The sequence below is a fragment of the Hypanus sabinus genome, chromosome 26, assembly GCF_030144855.1.
Source record: "Hypanus sabinus isolate sHypSab1 chromosome 26, sHypSab1.hap1, whole genome shotgun sequence".
Classification (NCBI taxonomy): domain Eukaryota; kingdom Metazoa; phylum Chordata; class Chondrichthyes; order Myliobatiformes; family Dasyatidae; genus Hypanus; species Hypanus sabinus.
Genome location: NC_082731.1, coordinates 7280322 through 7297451, shown reverse-complemented (window position 1 = coordinate 7297451; position 17130 = coordinate 7280322). Strand labels below are relative to the sequence as shown.

Below are 17130 nucleotides of genomic sequence, written 5' to 3'. Positions count from 1 at the left end.
GGTTAATCTTACTGCGATCTGGTTCTTATTAACTGTGGTTTATCCGGACGTTAAATTCGGCGTTTCGTTACACCCGAAGGAGAACGTTACAAGCATCATTCCAATGATTTCTGGATCATTGTGACCTCTTCTGGGGAAAGGTACAAAAGAGATGAGTTACACCTGAACCCGAGGGGGACCAATATCCTTGTGGCCTGAAGCTTTTCGGGGGGTGTTTCAATTAATTTGGCAGGTGGATGGGTACTGGAGTAATAGAGCTGAGGGTGGGGCTGTTGATTTACAAACAGAGGCAGTGTGTGTAGCGTGCAGCAAGTAGAGGCTGACGATAGGGCAAAATTGCAGTCAATGCGATGAGTTATAATGTATAAGGGGGACACCATCGAAAAGGGAGATGATTACAGGACTGAAGGTGTTATATTTCAATGCCTGCGGTATACAGAATAAGGTAGATGAACTTGTAGTACAGCTGGCATGTATGATGTTGTGGACAGCACTGAATTGTGGCTGAAAGAAGACTGTAGTTGGGACTTTAAAACCCAAGGATAGACATTGTATCAAAGGACAGGCAGGTGTGTCTGAGCAAAGTCATGGGGATTTCAGTATGTGTAAGACGGTATTTAAAGCAATGGCTATTGCGTTGTCTGTTGATCAGTTGTGTCGGTAGACAAATTGTAGGGGGTCCTGTTTGGGTGGTAGCGTGGATAACAGTGAGACAATCATTTCCAACAAACAACACATGTCTAGGGTTGGCATGATTCAGGTCGAACACAAACAGGTAAGTTGGAATGTTCTGTTAAGTTAATGAAAATTATGGTGAATGCTATATAAATACTGCCCCCTCCAGAAGTTGCCTTTCCCCAGGAAACAACAGAACTTACACAGGTGTAAAGTGGAAGTATATTTACAAACATTTCCACTTTAACAGACAAAGGGCCCATTACTGTTAAACTAATGTATAATGTGCATATAAATGTTGGAGCTCATTGCTGTGCTTTGCTTTAATTACTCAAGGCGCTGAACCCATGTGATTTGAACTTTCCTCAAAGTCTGTTACGAACTAGCTGGTGAACTCATGAGTATTCGCACTTCCTCCGTGGAGCCATCTGACTGCACAAGGAATTCCTTACAGTGGGGTCTGTCATTCGGGTGGGGTTCTGTGAGCATCTTCCGTTGTGCTCCTCTCCCCCATCTCCAGCAAAAGAGACCCCCTCAAAAACCCACGTTTTCCTAGAAACTGGATGCTGCCAATCTCTCCTGAGTGTTCCATGGCATCCCATTGGAGAGAATGTTATCAAGACAAACTCGAATGGCTGATACAAGTTAATCAAATGACGAATTATCTTAACAGAAACAAAATACTGGATTGCAATATTAGATTAAGAAAACACACTGCATTTTACAAAGAAACTGCAAAAAATAAAATACCCAACAGCAGAACTGTAGTAATACAATAAAACACGTTCACAACCAGAGTATTACAGTGAGCATGGATGGCTAGCTGTTCCAGAGAACTCTCGAACGCAAACCTTACTGGCTTGAAAGTGACACACTAACTGTTCTTGATGGCTTGCTGCCAAAGGGCTCCACACTCGTCATTCCTGATTCTATGCATGCCAAAATCATCAGTCAAATCAATCAATGACATCAAGGCATCAAACAATGTTACCTAGGAGCAAGGCAAACTGTGTGGAGACCTGGTCTGAGCACACAGCTGGGAGATTATGTGAAGCATACAGAAAACTGGACAAACGGGCGAGGTGCTGGAGGATTGGAGGACAGCTCATGTCGTTCCGTTGTTTAAAAAAGGGCTCTAAAAGCAATCCGGGAAATTATAGGTGGTAAGTTTGACGTCGGTAGTAGGTAAACTATTGGAAGGAGTCCTAAGAGATAGGATCTACAAGTACTTGGATAGACAGGGACTTACTAGGGAGATTCAACATGGCTTTGTGCATGGAAGGTCATGTTTAACAAATCTGTTAAGAGTTTTTTGAGGTTACCAGGAAAATGGATGAAGGGAAGGCACTGGTTGTTGTTTACTTGGACTTCAGTAAGGCCTTTGACAAGGTCCCGCATGGGAAGTTAGTTAGGAAGGTTCAGTCGCTAGGTATACATGCTGAGGTAGTAAATAGGATTAGACATTGGCTCAATGGGAGAAGCCACAGAGTGGTAGTGGAGGATTGCTTCTCTGAATGGAGGCCTGTGAGTAGTGGTGTACCACAGGGATCAGACCTGGGTCCATTGTTATTTGTCATCTATATCAATGATTTGGATGATAATGTGGTAAATTGGATCAGCAAATTTGCTGATGATACAAAGATTGGAGGTGTAGTGGACAGTGAGTAAGGTTTTCAAAGCTTGCAGAGGGATCTGGACCAGCTGGAAAAAATGGACTGAAAAATGGCAGATGGAGTTTAATACAGAAAAGTGTGAGGTATTGCACTTTGGAAGGACGAACGAAGGTAGAACATTCAAGGTAAATGGTAGGGCACTGAGGAGTGCAGTAGAACAGAGGGATCTAGGAATAGAGGTACAAAATTCCCTAAAAGTGGCATCACAGGTAGATAGGGTTGTAAAGAGAGCTTTTGGTACATTGGCCTTTATAAATCAAAGTATTGAGTATAAGAGTTGGAATGTAATGGTGAAGTTGTATAAGGCATTGGTGAGGCTGAATTTGGAGTATTGTGTGCAGTTTTGGTCACCAAATTACAGGAAGGATATTAATAATGTTGAAAGAGTGCAGAGAAGATTTACAAGGATGTTGCCGGGACTTGAGAAACTGATTTGCAGAGAAAGGTTGAATAGATTAGGACTTAATTCCCTGGAGCGTAGAAGAATGAGGGGAGATTTGACAGAGGTATATAAAATAATGTTGGGTATAGATAGACTGAATGCAAGCAGGCTTTTTCCACTGAGGCCAGGGGAGAAAAAAAAACAGAGGACATGGGTCAAGGATGAAGGGGGAAAAGTTTAAAGGGAACATTGGGGACGGGCTTCTTCACACAGAGAGTGGTGGGAGTGTGGAATGAGTTGCCAGATGAAGTGGTCAATTCAGGCTCACTTTTAGCATTTATGGAAAAACTTGGACAAGTACATGGATGAGAGGGGTATGGAGGGAAATGGGCCAGGTGCAGATCAGTGGGACTCGGCAGAAAAATGGTTCGGCACAGCCAAGAAGGGCCAAAAGGCCTGTTTCTGTGCTGTAATGTTCTATGGTTCTAAATATCATGATGAACCTCTCTGTTCCACAAAATTCCCAGACTTTCCATGGCAAATTGCAGGCACAGACATTTTTGAGATGAAAAGAGACAAATATCTTCTCACTGTGGATTATTACTCATGGAATGTTGAGGTGCCCATTCTATCCTCTACATCCTCAGTAGCAGTTATACAGTACCTGAAATTCAGGTCATACCCAAATGCAGCAAGACCTGGATAATATCCAGGCATGGGCTAACAAGTGGCAAGTAACATTCCAGACACGCAAGTGCCAGGCAATGACAATCTCCAACAAGAGAGGCTCTCACCATCATCTCTTGACATTCAGTGGCACCACCATCACGGAACTCCTAATATCAATATCTGGGGGTGGGGGGTGGTTACCACTGACAGGAAACTGAACTGGTCTAGCCATATAAACACAGAGGCTACCAGACAGGGTCAAAGGCTAGGAATCCTGCAGCATTTAACTCACCTCCTGATTCCACAAAACCTGTCCACCATCAACAAGGCTCAGGTCAGGAGGGTAATGGTATACTCGCCAATCGCCTGGATGAGTGCAGTTCCATCAACACTCAAGGAACTTGACACTACAAGGCAGCTCACTTGATTGGTACCCCTTCTACAGGCATCCATTCCCTCCACCATCGACGAACAGTTGCAGCAGTATGTACTATCTACAAGATGGACTGCAACAACACACCAAAGTTCCTAAAGTTGCACCTTCCAGAACCATGACCACTACGATCTAGAAGGACGAAAACAGCAGATACCTGGGAACACCACCTTTTGTAAATCTCCCTCCAAGTCACTCACCATCTTGACTTGGAAACATATTGCCATTCCTTCATTATGGCTGGGTCAAAGTCATGGAACTCCCTCCCGAACAGCACTGTGGGTGTACCTGTGTCTCAGGGACTGCAGCAGTTCAAGAAGGCAGCTCACCACCACTTTCTCAAGGGCAACTAGGGATGGGCAATAAATGCCAGCTTAGCTGGCGAAGCCCATCATCCCGTAAATAAATAAATGTTTAAAAATCTGAAAGCTGTATTTGCTCACCGAATCTCCATCTGCTTCAACAGTTCCAGGAACCTGTACCAGATCTGGTCATTTATCGGTCCCACCAGAGATATACTCCATAACTTAATAGCTTAGGGAAAGTGATTGAAGAGATAGAATAATCCTCTCACTTTTCTGCAGTGTTCAATCTACTCTGACCTTTTTTATAAAAAGTTTTATATAAAGTGTTCTGACATTGAAAACATTTGCACAAAATGAGACTGTTCTTAAAAAAAAGGGAATTGGGGAAAAGAGAGAGGGAGACCATTAAAAACAAAGAGAAAGAGAGTTATAATGTTGGCATTTTTTTATGTTTATGCTATGGGTAAAGTGAACTAAATTGCTCAATGCCAGTGACTAAAGTTTCAATGCAGTTCTATAGACAAAAAGCACATACTTAGTTTTTATTTGTTTTCCCCAAGAAGGGAAGAAGTAACGGTGGTTAATAAGGGTTATTCCTATGCCACACAGTTAGAGGTTCACATACTGTACAAGCAGGATTATCTGGGGAGTATCCTGCATGCAGGCATACTGGTGTGCCCTGCACTATCCCTCAATAATGAATACAACACTTGATATCCATTGTTTTCACATTTCCTTATGAGTTAGGAGACTATTCAGCCCACTATGCTTATGCTGGTTCACAGTGAAATATCATTCCCCACTAATATCCTTTCTCTGTTTTCCCCACATTCCCATCAACTCTCCTCATCCCAGATTCCACATCCACCAACCCACTAGGGCAATGTAATTTTGGAGGAAACCAGAGCACCCTAAGGAAGTGCACAGTCACATGCAAACTCCGCACAGTCAGCACCACAGATCAGAAGTGAGCCCACGTCACTAGAGTTGTGAGTCAGTAGCCATTCTGGATGAGATGGGGTAATGGAAGGGTAAAGTCCTGATAGTTCTTCAGCAGCCATGACACAAGGGTCAGCACAGTGTTTGGCTTAACCTAAAGTCCAGTTTGATCTAGTATGGGCAGGATGGGGCAAATTGCCTCTTCCAGTGATTCTCTGACTGGTCCAGCTGGGCCTTGGAGCTGGTCCCATTTGTGAACGGTGGACCTGGCGAGAACCTACCCGCTCATGAAGTCTCCGAAGATGTAAAGCCCATTGAGGTTGGGCATCTCACAGCCTCTGTAGACATAACCACCTGTCACTGATTTGCCCAACTTGTGAGGATAGGCGAAAATTGGTAGGACATCATCTGGAAGACAGGAAAGAAGAATCAACAAAAGTTAACTCCACCCAAGAGGGAGAGAGGCAAAAAGGGGGAACTGAGGGGGAGGAAGGGGGGACAGGGAGGGAGGAGTAGGGGGACTGGGAGGGGTTAGAGGGGGGTGTGAGGGTAGAAAGGGTGGGCTAGAGCTGGGGTGGGGGGTTGAGGGGTGAGCGAGGGGCATACAGACGGCAGATAGAGATTCAGGTTTATTTATCATATGTATATCAGAATAGACAGTAAAAAGCATTGTTTGAGGCAGTCCACAGATATTGTCGCAACAGTACACCCACAATGAGAGAGAAAAGGATGGTTGCGGGTGAGTGGATACTGAGGGGAAAGAGGGAGCGGGGGAGAGGAGTGGCAGAGACAGAGAGAAAGAAGATAGAGAGTAAGATATAAAATAAAAGAGAGGGATGGAGACAGAATGAGAGAGGAAGTTGTGCAGAAGAGTGATGGTGGGAGGATAGGAATTTAGAAATGAGGGAAGTGTAGGAGGGCGAGTAGGAAGATGAGAGTGAGATGGAGGGAGGAAGGAGTGAGAAGGGAACAGGAGGGAGAATGACAGGAAGCAATGGAAAAGGATCTAGGTGTTTTAGTACATAAACCACAGACAGGCAGGCAGGTCATTAAGAAGGCAAAGAACATTACAAAGGGTTTGAGTTTAAGATTGAGGAGACTGTTTCAGTTGTGCAGGGTGTTGGTGAGACCACACCTGGGCATCAAGCACAGTTTAAGTCCCCTTGCCTAAAATAAAAACACATAGTAACATTGGAAGCAGTCCTAAGGAGAGTCGCCTAGCTAATCTGACACAGGAGAAAGTCTACAATAAAATAGGCTCTTTACAACATGAGATTCTGCAGAAACTGGAAACCCAAAGGCAACACACACAAACTGCTGAAAGAACTCAGCAGGTTAGGCAACATCTATGGAAATGAACAAACAGTTATTGTTTTGGACCAAGACCCCTTCTTCAGAACTTCACTGAGCTAATTCCTGGGAGGAGATGGCTGTACTATCAAGAGGCTTGATAGCTTGGTTCCTGTGGAGTTTAGAAGAATATCGGATGACTTTATTCAAGTGGGAGATTTGACAGGGTAGACGCTGAGATGTTTTTACCAGTGAGAGTGATGAACAAGGGGATAAGGCTACAAAATAAGGAGCCGGGCATTTAAAAATGAGGGGTGTAAAAAATGTCCTTTCTCAAAGGGTGATGAATCTCTGGAGCTCTTTATCCCCTATAGTAACATACAGACACTGTTACACATACATAAACGCAGAGCAGTGTCAGTGATCACTAGGAATCATGGGTGATCTTTGAGAACATGAATTATGAAGGAGAAGACAACAGGGATTCTTTGTGATCAGCGGCTGCCGGATGACAATTTAACCTTCTTCACAACCCCTGCCCACCCAACCTCTATCTAGGGGTTCACGTGAGGGGAGAAGGTCACAGAGAGAGTCAATCTATCCTTGAGTACCTCCACCTTGGGTTACTTAGGGGAACGGGTAAGTTGCCATAAGATATGAACATTACTGGCCCTGTCATGAAAGCAAACAATTGGAGGAATTTAATATGGGGGCGGGGGCAGGGCTTAAGGGTCGGCACAACATTGTGGGCCGAATGGCCTGTACTGCGCTGTATTGTTCTTTGTTCTTAAAGTACTTGTCACTTGTAAGTAAAGGCATTAATCCTGCAAAGAAGAGACTTTACCAGTGTTATTTTCTAGGCAGCAATGGCTCATTTGAGAGAGGGTAATTTAGGGGTGATTGCAAGAAAGTATAGGGGGCATATCACAAGTATGTTTTTTTTAAACTTTACTTTATTGTCACCAAACAATTCATATTAGAGTGTACAATCACAGCGATATTTGATTCTGTGCTTCGCGCTCCCTGGAGTACAAATCGATAGTAAATATAATAAAAATTTAAATTATAAATCATAAATAGAAAATAGAAAAGGGAAAGTAAGGTAGTGCAAAAAAACCGAAAGACAGGCCTGGATATTTGGAAGGTACGGCCCAGATCCGGGTCAGGATCTGTTCAGCAGTCTTATCACAGTTGGAAAGAAGCTGTTCCCAAATCTGGCCGTATGAGTTTTCAAGCTCCTGAACCTTCTCCCAGAGGGAAGAGGGACAAAAAGTGTGTTGGTTGGGTGGGTCGTGTCCTTGATGATCCTGGCAGCACTGCTCCGACAGTGTGTGGTGTAAAGTGAGTTCAAACACAGAGAGTGGGAAGTGCATGGTACACACTCCTGGGGCGTGGGGGGGGGGGGTGGTAGAGGCAGACCCTTTGATAGGCACATGAATGATAGAAAAATGAAGGGCTATTCGGGATGGAAGGGTTACATTGATCTTGGAATAGGTTAAAAAACTGACAAAATATCTTGGGCCAAAAGGCCTGTACCTGCTGTATTGTTGTCAAGCCCCTGTCATCAATAATCTCTAAGGTTACCCCTGCTTTTCACTCACTGGCTGACACCGATATCAATATTCCCTAAACGCCTTTGCCTCTTACTCCTTAGCTAATACTGACATCAATATTCGTAAAACATTCCCCACCTCTCACTCATTGGCTGACAACTGTACTGAGGCAACTCACTCATCTAACTGGTCAAGAATAGTGCCATTCCCAATTTATTCTGGTTTCTGCCCCCTTCCTTTCTAATCCTGTTGATGGGTCTCAACCCGAAACTTCGGCTATGTATTCCCCACCTCAGGTGCCACCTGACCTGCTGAGTTCAGCATCTCATGTTTCCCAGTCTGCATCCGACTGACTGGTTGACACCGTCCAAGGGAGGTAATGGGGGCAGAATGAGGGTGACTCACTGAGGGAGGAGTTGGCACAAAGTTTCTTGTCATAGCAGGAGAAGCCTTCCTTGGCCCGCCAACCGTAGTTGCCTCCCTTCTGGATAATGTCCACCTCCTCGTATTTGTTCTGGCCCACGTCACCACAGAACAGTCGGCTCTTCCCGGCGCCGGTCACTGGGTCACCGCGGTCCACCGAACAACGCCACATGTTCCGTACCCCGTAGGCGTAGACTTCAGGCCTTGCTGCCCGTTCCCCCACGAACGGGTTATCTGGGGGGATGCGATATGGGGGTCCGTGATCGTTGTGGTTCACGTCGATCCTCAGCACTTTGCCCAGTAATGATGACCTGTGTTAGGGTAGTGGGGGATGGACAAGAAGCCTGTGAGCAGCACATTCCTCACTATGGGGTCCCTGCCACTGGCTGGTGTTACAGTGGTATATCGCCGGGGTTATATTACTCAAGTCTGCTTGATCTCCTGACTCACTCATCTGTTCATCCAGAACATAAGCAAATAGGATGAGTAGGCCACTCAGCCTCTCAATCAATTTGATCAAGGCTGACCTATGTTGATCTTGTTTCCTCTCCTGTGCCAGTTACCATAGTCCCCAGTTCCCTGATGGGTTAAATATTTACCTCTCCAGAGCTCTGAGTCTGTGAGCCTGCTGGGGGCTGGACACAGCCCGTTCTGGGATTGGAAAACTGTGTACGTGTGTGGGTGGGAGCGACAAACTGGACTTACGGGACTTCTTTTGCTGAATGTTGTATTCTGTGTTGTTCTGCCAAGCACTGTGGCTATGCTATGGTCTGCCCTCAGCACATCCTTAGGTTTTGTTGGTTGCTAATATGAACGACGCATTTCACTAAATGTTTCGATGTTCATTCAGTACATGTGATAAATAAAATAAGACCATAAGACTGTAAATCACAGGGGCAGAATTAGGCCATTTGGCTCATTGAGTCTGTTCCGCTATTCCATCATGGCTGATTTATTACTCCTCATTTTCCTTCTCCTGCCTTCTCCCTGTAACCTTTGACACCCTGGCGAATCAAGAACCCATCAACCTCCACTTTAAATATATGCAGTGACTTGGCCTCCACAACCGTCTGCTACAACAAATTCCACAGATTCAATACCCTCTGGCTAAAGAAGTTCTTCCTCATCTTGGTTCTAACTGAACATTTTTATACTTTGAAACTGTGCTCTCTGGTCCTAGACTCACCCACTATAGGAAACATCATCTCCTCATTCACTCTATATTCAATATTCTTTCAATATTTGATAAGATTTCAGTTGGATTCCTCCCACCCACCATTCTTCTAAACTCCAGTGAGTACAGGCCCAGAGCCATCATGCTTTCCCCCCATGTTAACCCATTCATTCCTGGAATCATTCTCATGAATCTCCTCTGGAACTTCGCCAATGCCAGCATATCTTTTCTTCAGTAAAACTGCTCACAATATTCCAAGTGCACTCTGATCAATGCCTCATAAAGCCTCAACTTTAAATCCTTACTCTTATATTCTCTTGAAATGAATATCAACATTGCATTTGCCTTCCATGCGACAGACATAACCCACAAGTCAGCCTTTCCAATATCCTGTGCAAGGACTCCCAAGTCCCTTTGCACCTTGAATTTTTGAACTTTCTCCATTTAGAAAACAGTCTACACCTTTATTCCTTCTACCAAAATGCATGACCAGACACCATGTCCCTACACCATATCCCAAATGCCAGTTCTTTGTCCATTCTCTACACTCTGCTTCCACAACACTTCACCTGTCTTCTTATTGTCCTCAAACATGGCTACAAAGCCATCAATTCCGTCATCTAAATCATTGACATATAATGTAAAAAGAAGTGGTCCCAACAAAGATTCCTATGGAACACCACTAGTCACTAGCAGCCAACCAGAAAAGGCTCCCTTTATTCTCACTCCTTGCCTCCTGCAAATCAGCCAATCCTAGTATCTTTCCTAAAATTCTGTGGACTATTATCTTGTTAAGTAGCCTCAGGTGCAGCACCTTGTCGAAGGCATTCTGAAAATCCATGTAAACAACATCCATGGACTCCCCTTTGTCTATCCTGCCTGTTATTTTCTCAAAGAATTTCAATGAATTTGTCAGGCAAGATTTCCCCTTAAGGAAACCATGTTGCCTTTGGCTGATTTTATCCTGTGCCTCAAAGTACCCCAAAACCTCATCCTTAATACTGGACCCCAACATCTTCCCGACTACTGACATCAAGCTAACTGAGCTATAATTTCCTTTCTGTGAATCTCCCATTCCTCCTGAACCATTCAAGAATATAGGTATCGTTAAGGGATCATTACCAATGCCTCCACAATCTCTTCTAACGCTTCTTAAGAAGGGGTTTAGTCCATTGGTTCCAGGTAATTTACTTACCTTCAGACCTTTCAGCTTACTAAGCACTTTCTTCTTAATAATAGCAACAATACTCACTTCTGCCTACTGACACTCGAATTTCTGGCATAATGATAATGTCTTCCACAGTGAAGAATGATGAAAAATACTATTGTTCATCCACTATCTCTTTGTCCCATATTACTACCTCTACAGCATCATTTTCCAGTGTCCGATATCTACTCTTGCCTCGCTTTTCAACAGACACAAAATGCTGGAGGAAGTCAGCAGGCTAGGCAACGTTTATAGAAAAAAGTACAGTTAATGTTTCAGGCCAAAATCCTTCAGCAGCAGGAGTCCAGTATCTACAGATTTTTTCTTGTGATTGGCTTGCCTCACTGAAAAAAACGTATAATATCCTCTTGTTTTATTGGTCAGCTCTCTTTCACACTTCACCTTTGCTCTCCTTATGGCTTTTCTAGTTGCCTTCTGTTAGTTTTTAAAGGTTTCCTAATTATCTAACTTCCCACTAATTTTTGACCTCTCTTTTCTTTTTATGCTGTTTTTAATCCCCCTTGAGGATGTTATCTCATTCTCACTTTAGAGTACTTCTTAATCTTTGTGACGTATCAATCCTGCACCTTCTGAATTCCCTGCAGAAACGCTGATGACATCATCCCTGCTAGTGTTCCCTTCCAATCAGCTTTGGCCAGCTCCACACTGATGCTCCTAGAATTCCCTTTACTCCACTGTACTACTGATACTGGCTTCTCCCTCTCAAACTGCAAGGTGAATTCTATATTATCATCACTCAGGTTCCTTTACCTTCAGCTCCAGAATCAAATCTGGTTCAATACAAAACACCCAATCCAGAATTGCCTTTTCCCTAGAGAGTTCAACCACAAACTGCTCTTTTGTAATTCTGAAAGGCATCATGTAAGCATTCTACAAATTCCCTCTCTTGGGATCCAGCAGCAACCTGATTTTCCTAAGCTAACTGTATTATGAAATCCTCCATGTGATGATTGTAACACTGCCCTTTTTACACGCCTTTTCTGCTTTCCATTATAATTCATAAGGACAGGCTGAGGGCAACCCACATGAGTGTCACCAAAATGCCCTGCTTAAAAAATTTATCGACCCTACTAAAATAAGTCATATTTCTGCCATGGATTACTGTTCACAGGAGCTTGATGTAGCAAGTTGTCTCATGTTTCTACATTTCAAATTGTACTTCATTTGCTGCAAGGTGTATCGGGAATGTCCTGAGGTAAGGGGAACTTTAGTCTCTGTCCTGAGAGTGTGTGTAAGATCTGCAATCTGTACATCACGAGACACTAATAGGATGAGGGTGAACAATATGTGCTATAATCTGTACATCACGATACACTAATAGGATAAATGTGAACATGTGCTATTATGGGCAGCATGGTAGTGTGACGCTTTACAGTGCCTGTGGTAAGATCAAAGGTCAATTCTCACCATCGTCTGTAAGGAGTTTGTTCATTCTCCCCATGACTCCAGGTGCTACAGTTCACTCCCACTTTCCAAAGACACACGGGTTAGATAATGAGTTGTGGCGTACTATGTTGAAGCATGGAGACATTGGCATGCTGCCCAGCACACTCCTTGCTGATCTGATCTCAATACATATGTGACAAATAATCAAAACACATGCCTTGTGGATGGATAGCATATTCATTCAACCCTCATTTGAATGACTGATATTGATAACAGTTGTTTCCTAGACTCACCCTGCCTCCAACTTATATGATGACACAGGTGAGGGCTGTTCCCATACATCTATTGCCCTCCACTGTACAGAAGTAGACGGTGGACAAGGTGACACCAGGAAAGCAAACTGACAAAATCGCTAATTCCTGTCCCAATTTCCATGTATAATTCAGACCAAGGTTGGGAGAATTACCTTTACAATCCTTCATCTTTGCCCGTCAGTGCTTTGATTGGGATATTTACTCTGTATCTAACCCATACTGTCCTTGCCATGGGAGTGTGTAGAAAGACTTTTTGCCAAATTAGCATTTGTATATTCTCTACTGTGCAGTCTTCATTAAGTTCAAAGTAAATTTATTATCAAGTTTCTATACTATATACAACCTTGAGATTTGTCTCCAAACAGCCAGCTATAAAACAAAGAAACCCAGTAGAACCCATTTTTTAAAAAAACAGTCTGGTGGATATAAACAAAAAAGGTGCTCAGAATAAAACAGACAAAGCCCATTCTGAAATGTGAATAAAGTGAGAACTTCAGGCTGTTCCTTCAGGCTCATGAGCCTAGTACCTAGTACCTGTTTACTGCTGTGTTGGCATTGGCAAGAGGAGGCTTAACACGGTGTTCCCATGATCAAACACCACAAAAAGGAACCCTGGATGCATCCGAGATTGATGATGCCCTCCATTTGGCACACACTACAACAGAAAGGGTGAACTGTGCCAGCCAAGAGTGAGAGTAGTGGCAGGGAGCAGAGGCCCCTCTGGCTAGCTGAAAGCAAAATACGTACATGAAATGTGAATCCAAAGGCAGCTGTAAACAGGAGAAAAGAACAACAGAGATGGAAGAGGTGGAAGGAAGGGTTTTCTCAGGAAGCACACACCATGAGCAGTGATTGGTTTTGTTTTCATCCTTCCCATTTGAAATGGCAGATAATTGGCTCCCTCTGACATAACCATAACACGCAGCTAGTCCTCATTGCCATGGAGATTGATTGCTTGGCCCTGAAGTTGCGAAGGTTTGATGTTGGGTTGCTTTTGGGGTGAGGGAACAGCAAGAGGCTCACTTGCCCTGGGCATCCTTCCCTAACACTGGAAGGAGCTGGAAGAGAGATCCTAGTCAGAGAGTGAGTATTAGCTTAACCCACTGCACCCCATTCACATTTCTCAAGTAGGGACAGAACTAGCAACCAGGTGAGAGGCACTCTGTTGAAAGCATGCCCCATGACCCCGATTGATCAGCAACACTGCCCTCAATAACTCTGCCTTTCACATTCTGTATTTCCAGTGTCCGACCAGTGAACTGGAAAGGATGTTGGAGTCTTCATGTTAACCTAAACCTGAAGGTTAATTTGCAAGCTGAGTCGGTGGTGAGGAAGGCAAATGTAATTTTTACAATCATTTTGAGAGGACCTGAACATAAAAACAAGGCTCTAATGCTGAGGCTTCGTAAGGCACTGTAAGGTCTCACTTAGAGTATTGTGAGCAGTTTTGCTGACATTGAAAAGGGTTCAGAGGGGGTTTTAAGAGAATGATTAGATTAGATTATGAGGACACTCAGTCCTCATTTATTGTCATTTAGTAATGCATGCATTAAGAAATGATACAATGTTCCTCCAGTATGATATCACAGAAACACAAGACAGACCAAGACGAACTGACAAAAACCACATAATTATAATATATAGTTACAACAGTGCAAAACAATACAGTAATTTGATAAAGAGCAGACCATGGGCATGGTAAAAAAAAAAGGTCTCAAAGTTCCCGATAGCCCATCATCTCACGCAGACGGCAGAAGGAAGAAAAACTCTTCCTGCCATGAACCTCCAGGGCCGCAAACTTGCCGACGCAGCCTCTGGAAGCACCCGACCACAGCCAACTCTGAGACTGTCAGAAAACCTCGAGCCTCCGACACCGAGCACCATCTCTGCCGAGCGCTTCGACCCCGGCCCCAGCCGCCAAGCAACAGGCAAAGTCGAAGATTTGGGGCTTTCCTCTCTGGAGAATTATCGATCGCACAGTAGCAGCGGCAGCGAAACAGGCATTTCAGAAGTTTCACCAGATGTTCCTCCGTGCTTCTCATGTCCGTCTCCATCAAATCAGGATTGTATGCGGCATCCTACTTGATACAGATATTCATCCCGGAGTGGCCGCTGAGCACTGCATCGTGCCGCCATCTTCTCATCTTCCAGGAGTGACTCCAGGAATGAATGGGTAACATACGACGAACACTTGATGTCTCTGGGCCTGTACTCATTGTAGTTTAGAAGAATAAGGGAGGGATCTCATTGAAACCAATTGAACGATAGAGTGGATGTGGAAAGAATATTTCCTATGGTGGGGGAGTCTAAGACCAAAGGGCACAGCCTCAGGATAGAAAGGGAGAAATTTCTTTAGCTGTAGGGTGGATTCGTTGCTGTAGGCGGCCAGGTCACTGGGTGTATTTAATATATTCTTGATTGATATATTCTTGATTGGTCAAGCCATGAAAGGTTATGGAGAGAAGGCAGGAGAATAAGATTGAAAATAAAATGCATCAGCCATGATGAAATGGCCTAATCCTGCTCCAATATCTTATGGGCAAGGAAAGCATCCTGGAGGCCAGGCTTGCTTTGAAAGGAGCAAAAACTTGGGTGGGGGGGGGGGTGCACTTCAATCCCTCTGTAAAACAGAGGAAGTTCCCTCTGCACATTTGTTCACCGATATCTCTGATGCCTCTTTACTGTAACCCTAGCTCAGTTAGACCACTTACTCATGGGCTAAGAGAGAGAAGCAGCATGGGAACAGGCCCTTTGAGTCCATAAACCGGCCCTTTACACATTAATCCCATATTTTTATATATTCTCCCCACATTTCTATCAATGCCCCCCAGATTCTACTGCTTACCCATACACTAGCCAATTAGCCTACCAACCAAACATCTTTGGACTGCGCCAGGAAACAGGGGCACCTGGAGGAAAGTGATGCAGTCACGGAGAAAATGTACACACAGTGGTCGGGACTGAACCTGGGCCTCGGGCACTGAGAGACAGCAGCTCTACCATCTACTCCTCTTACAAACATGCTGAGTGACAATCTGCAGAGAAAATTCTTAGATTTTCAATAGCTGGATTGTTGCTAAATCATCTCAGGGGATGTCCTTTCATCACTCCTGAATAACCCATCTCTGATTTTAAGATAAAATCCTGTCGTTCTGGAATCCTTCTCTCCTCTCCATGTCCCCACCCAGCCAGAGGAAATCCTTTCACTGACTCTATACTAACAAATCCTTTAATCACCTAAATGAGCATGAAACTATCTAAATCTGAGAGAGTGCTGGGCTTATACAGGAAAATGGTCCTAATTCTTTTAGCCCCTGTATTACTTCAGTGAACCTCTGCTCAAAGGCCAAGCAGGATCTTATGTTAACTCAGAAGGTCATATGTCCCACTGGGTCTCTCCCAACTCCTAGGGTAATAAATCCATCATTCATTATGTCCATATCCTTGCAGATTTATTCTCTCTCCCACATGTTTTCTATCAAGAATGCAGATACTGGAATCAGAGGCCAGAATTGGAGGTCACAGAAACACAGCATGGGGTGTGAAATTTTTAAGGAACACTGAACTGATCAATTTTCGTCAATAATTCTAAAATGAATTATTAATAAAATAAAATAAAAATAAAATCAACTGAGATTCTTTACTGTGATATTACACGTGAAGGATGATCCCACTGGGGAGAGGCTCTATAAGGCACTGTGATTAAACCACACGGAGTATTGTGGCAACACACACAAAATGCTGGTGGAACACAGCAGGCCAGGCAGCATCTATAGGAAGAAGTACAGTCGACATTTCGGGCCGAGACCCTTCGTCAGGACTAATGAGCCCCGTCGAAGGGTCTTGGCCCGAAACGTCGACTGTACTTCTCCCTGTACATGCTGCCTGGTCTGCCGTGTTCCACCAGCATTTTGTGTGCATTGCTTGAATTTCCAGTGTCTGCAGATTTTCCTGTGTTTGGAGTATTATGTGCAGTTTTGGACTCCTTATTTTAGAAAGTATATACTGACACTGGAGAGGGTTGAGAGAAGATTCGCAAGAATGATGTCAGGAACGAAAAGGTTACTGTACGAGGAATGTCCGGCAGCTTGTGCTGTATTCCCTGGAGTTCAGGAGAATGAGGCAGGCTCTCATAGAAACATTCCAAATGTTAAGATGCCTGAACAGATTAGATATAGCAGTTATTTCCCATGGTAGGGGATCCTAGAAAAAGAGGGCACGACTTCAGAATTGAAAGATGTCCTTTTAGAACTGAGATGCTGAGAAATTAATTTAATCAGAGCATGGTAAATCTGTGGAATTTGTTGCCACAAGCGGCTGTTGAGGCCAAGTCATTGGGTGTATTTGAGGTTCTTGATTAGCCAGGGCATCAAAGGGTATGGGTGAAAGCAGGGAAGTGGGAATGACTAGTAGAATTGGATCAGCCCATGATTGAATGACGGAGCAGACTTGATGGGCTGAATGGCCTACTTCTGCTCCTATATCTTATGGTCTTATGGGAGAATAAGGAGGGGAACTGAGATTCTTTACTCTGATATTACACGTGAAGGGTGATCTCACTGGGGAGAATCAGGAGGGTTAGAGCATGCCCTGTTTTTGACTTACTGGCTATGTCTGGATCTCACTTTTGGTTATACTATTTTCACTTTGCATCGTGACCGCATTTAATTATTTATTGCAGAGATT

General features: G+C 44.0%; 1 protein-coding gene across 3 annotated transcripts in view; it reads right to left on the bottom strand.

Annotated features, from left to right (window-relative positions):
- The window catches only part of LOC132381817 (HHIP-like protein 1), a 105833-nt gene that overhangs the window by 59047 nt on the left and 29656 nt on the right, over window positions 1-17130 (bottom strand). For 2 of the 3 annotated variants that reach the window (XM_059951430.1, XM_059951428.1), the window contains exons 4-5: window positions 8325-8653; window positions 5358-5484 (exon numbers count right to left, since the gene is read on the bottom strand). The exons of the other annotated variant lie outside the window; for it this stretch is intronic. In XM_059951430.1, the coding sequence (XP_059807413.1) occupies window positions 5358-5484; window positions 8325-8653 (456 nt within the window). The remainder of the gene's footprint in view (window positions 1-5357; window positions 5485-8324; window positions 8654-17130) is intronic. 3 annotated transcript variants of the gene reach the window in all.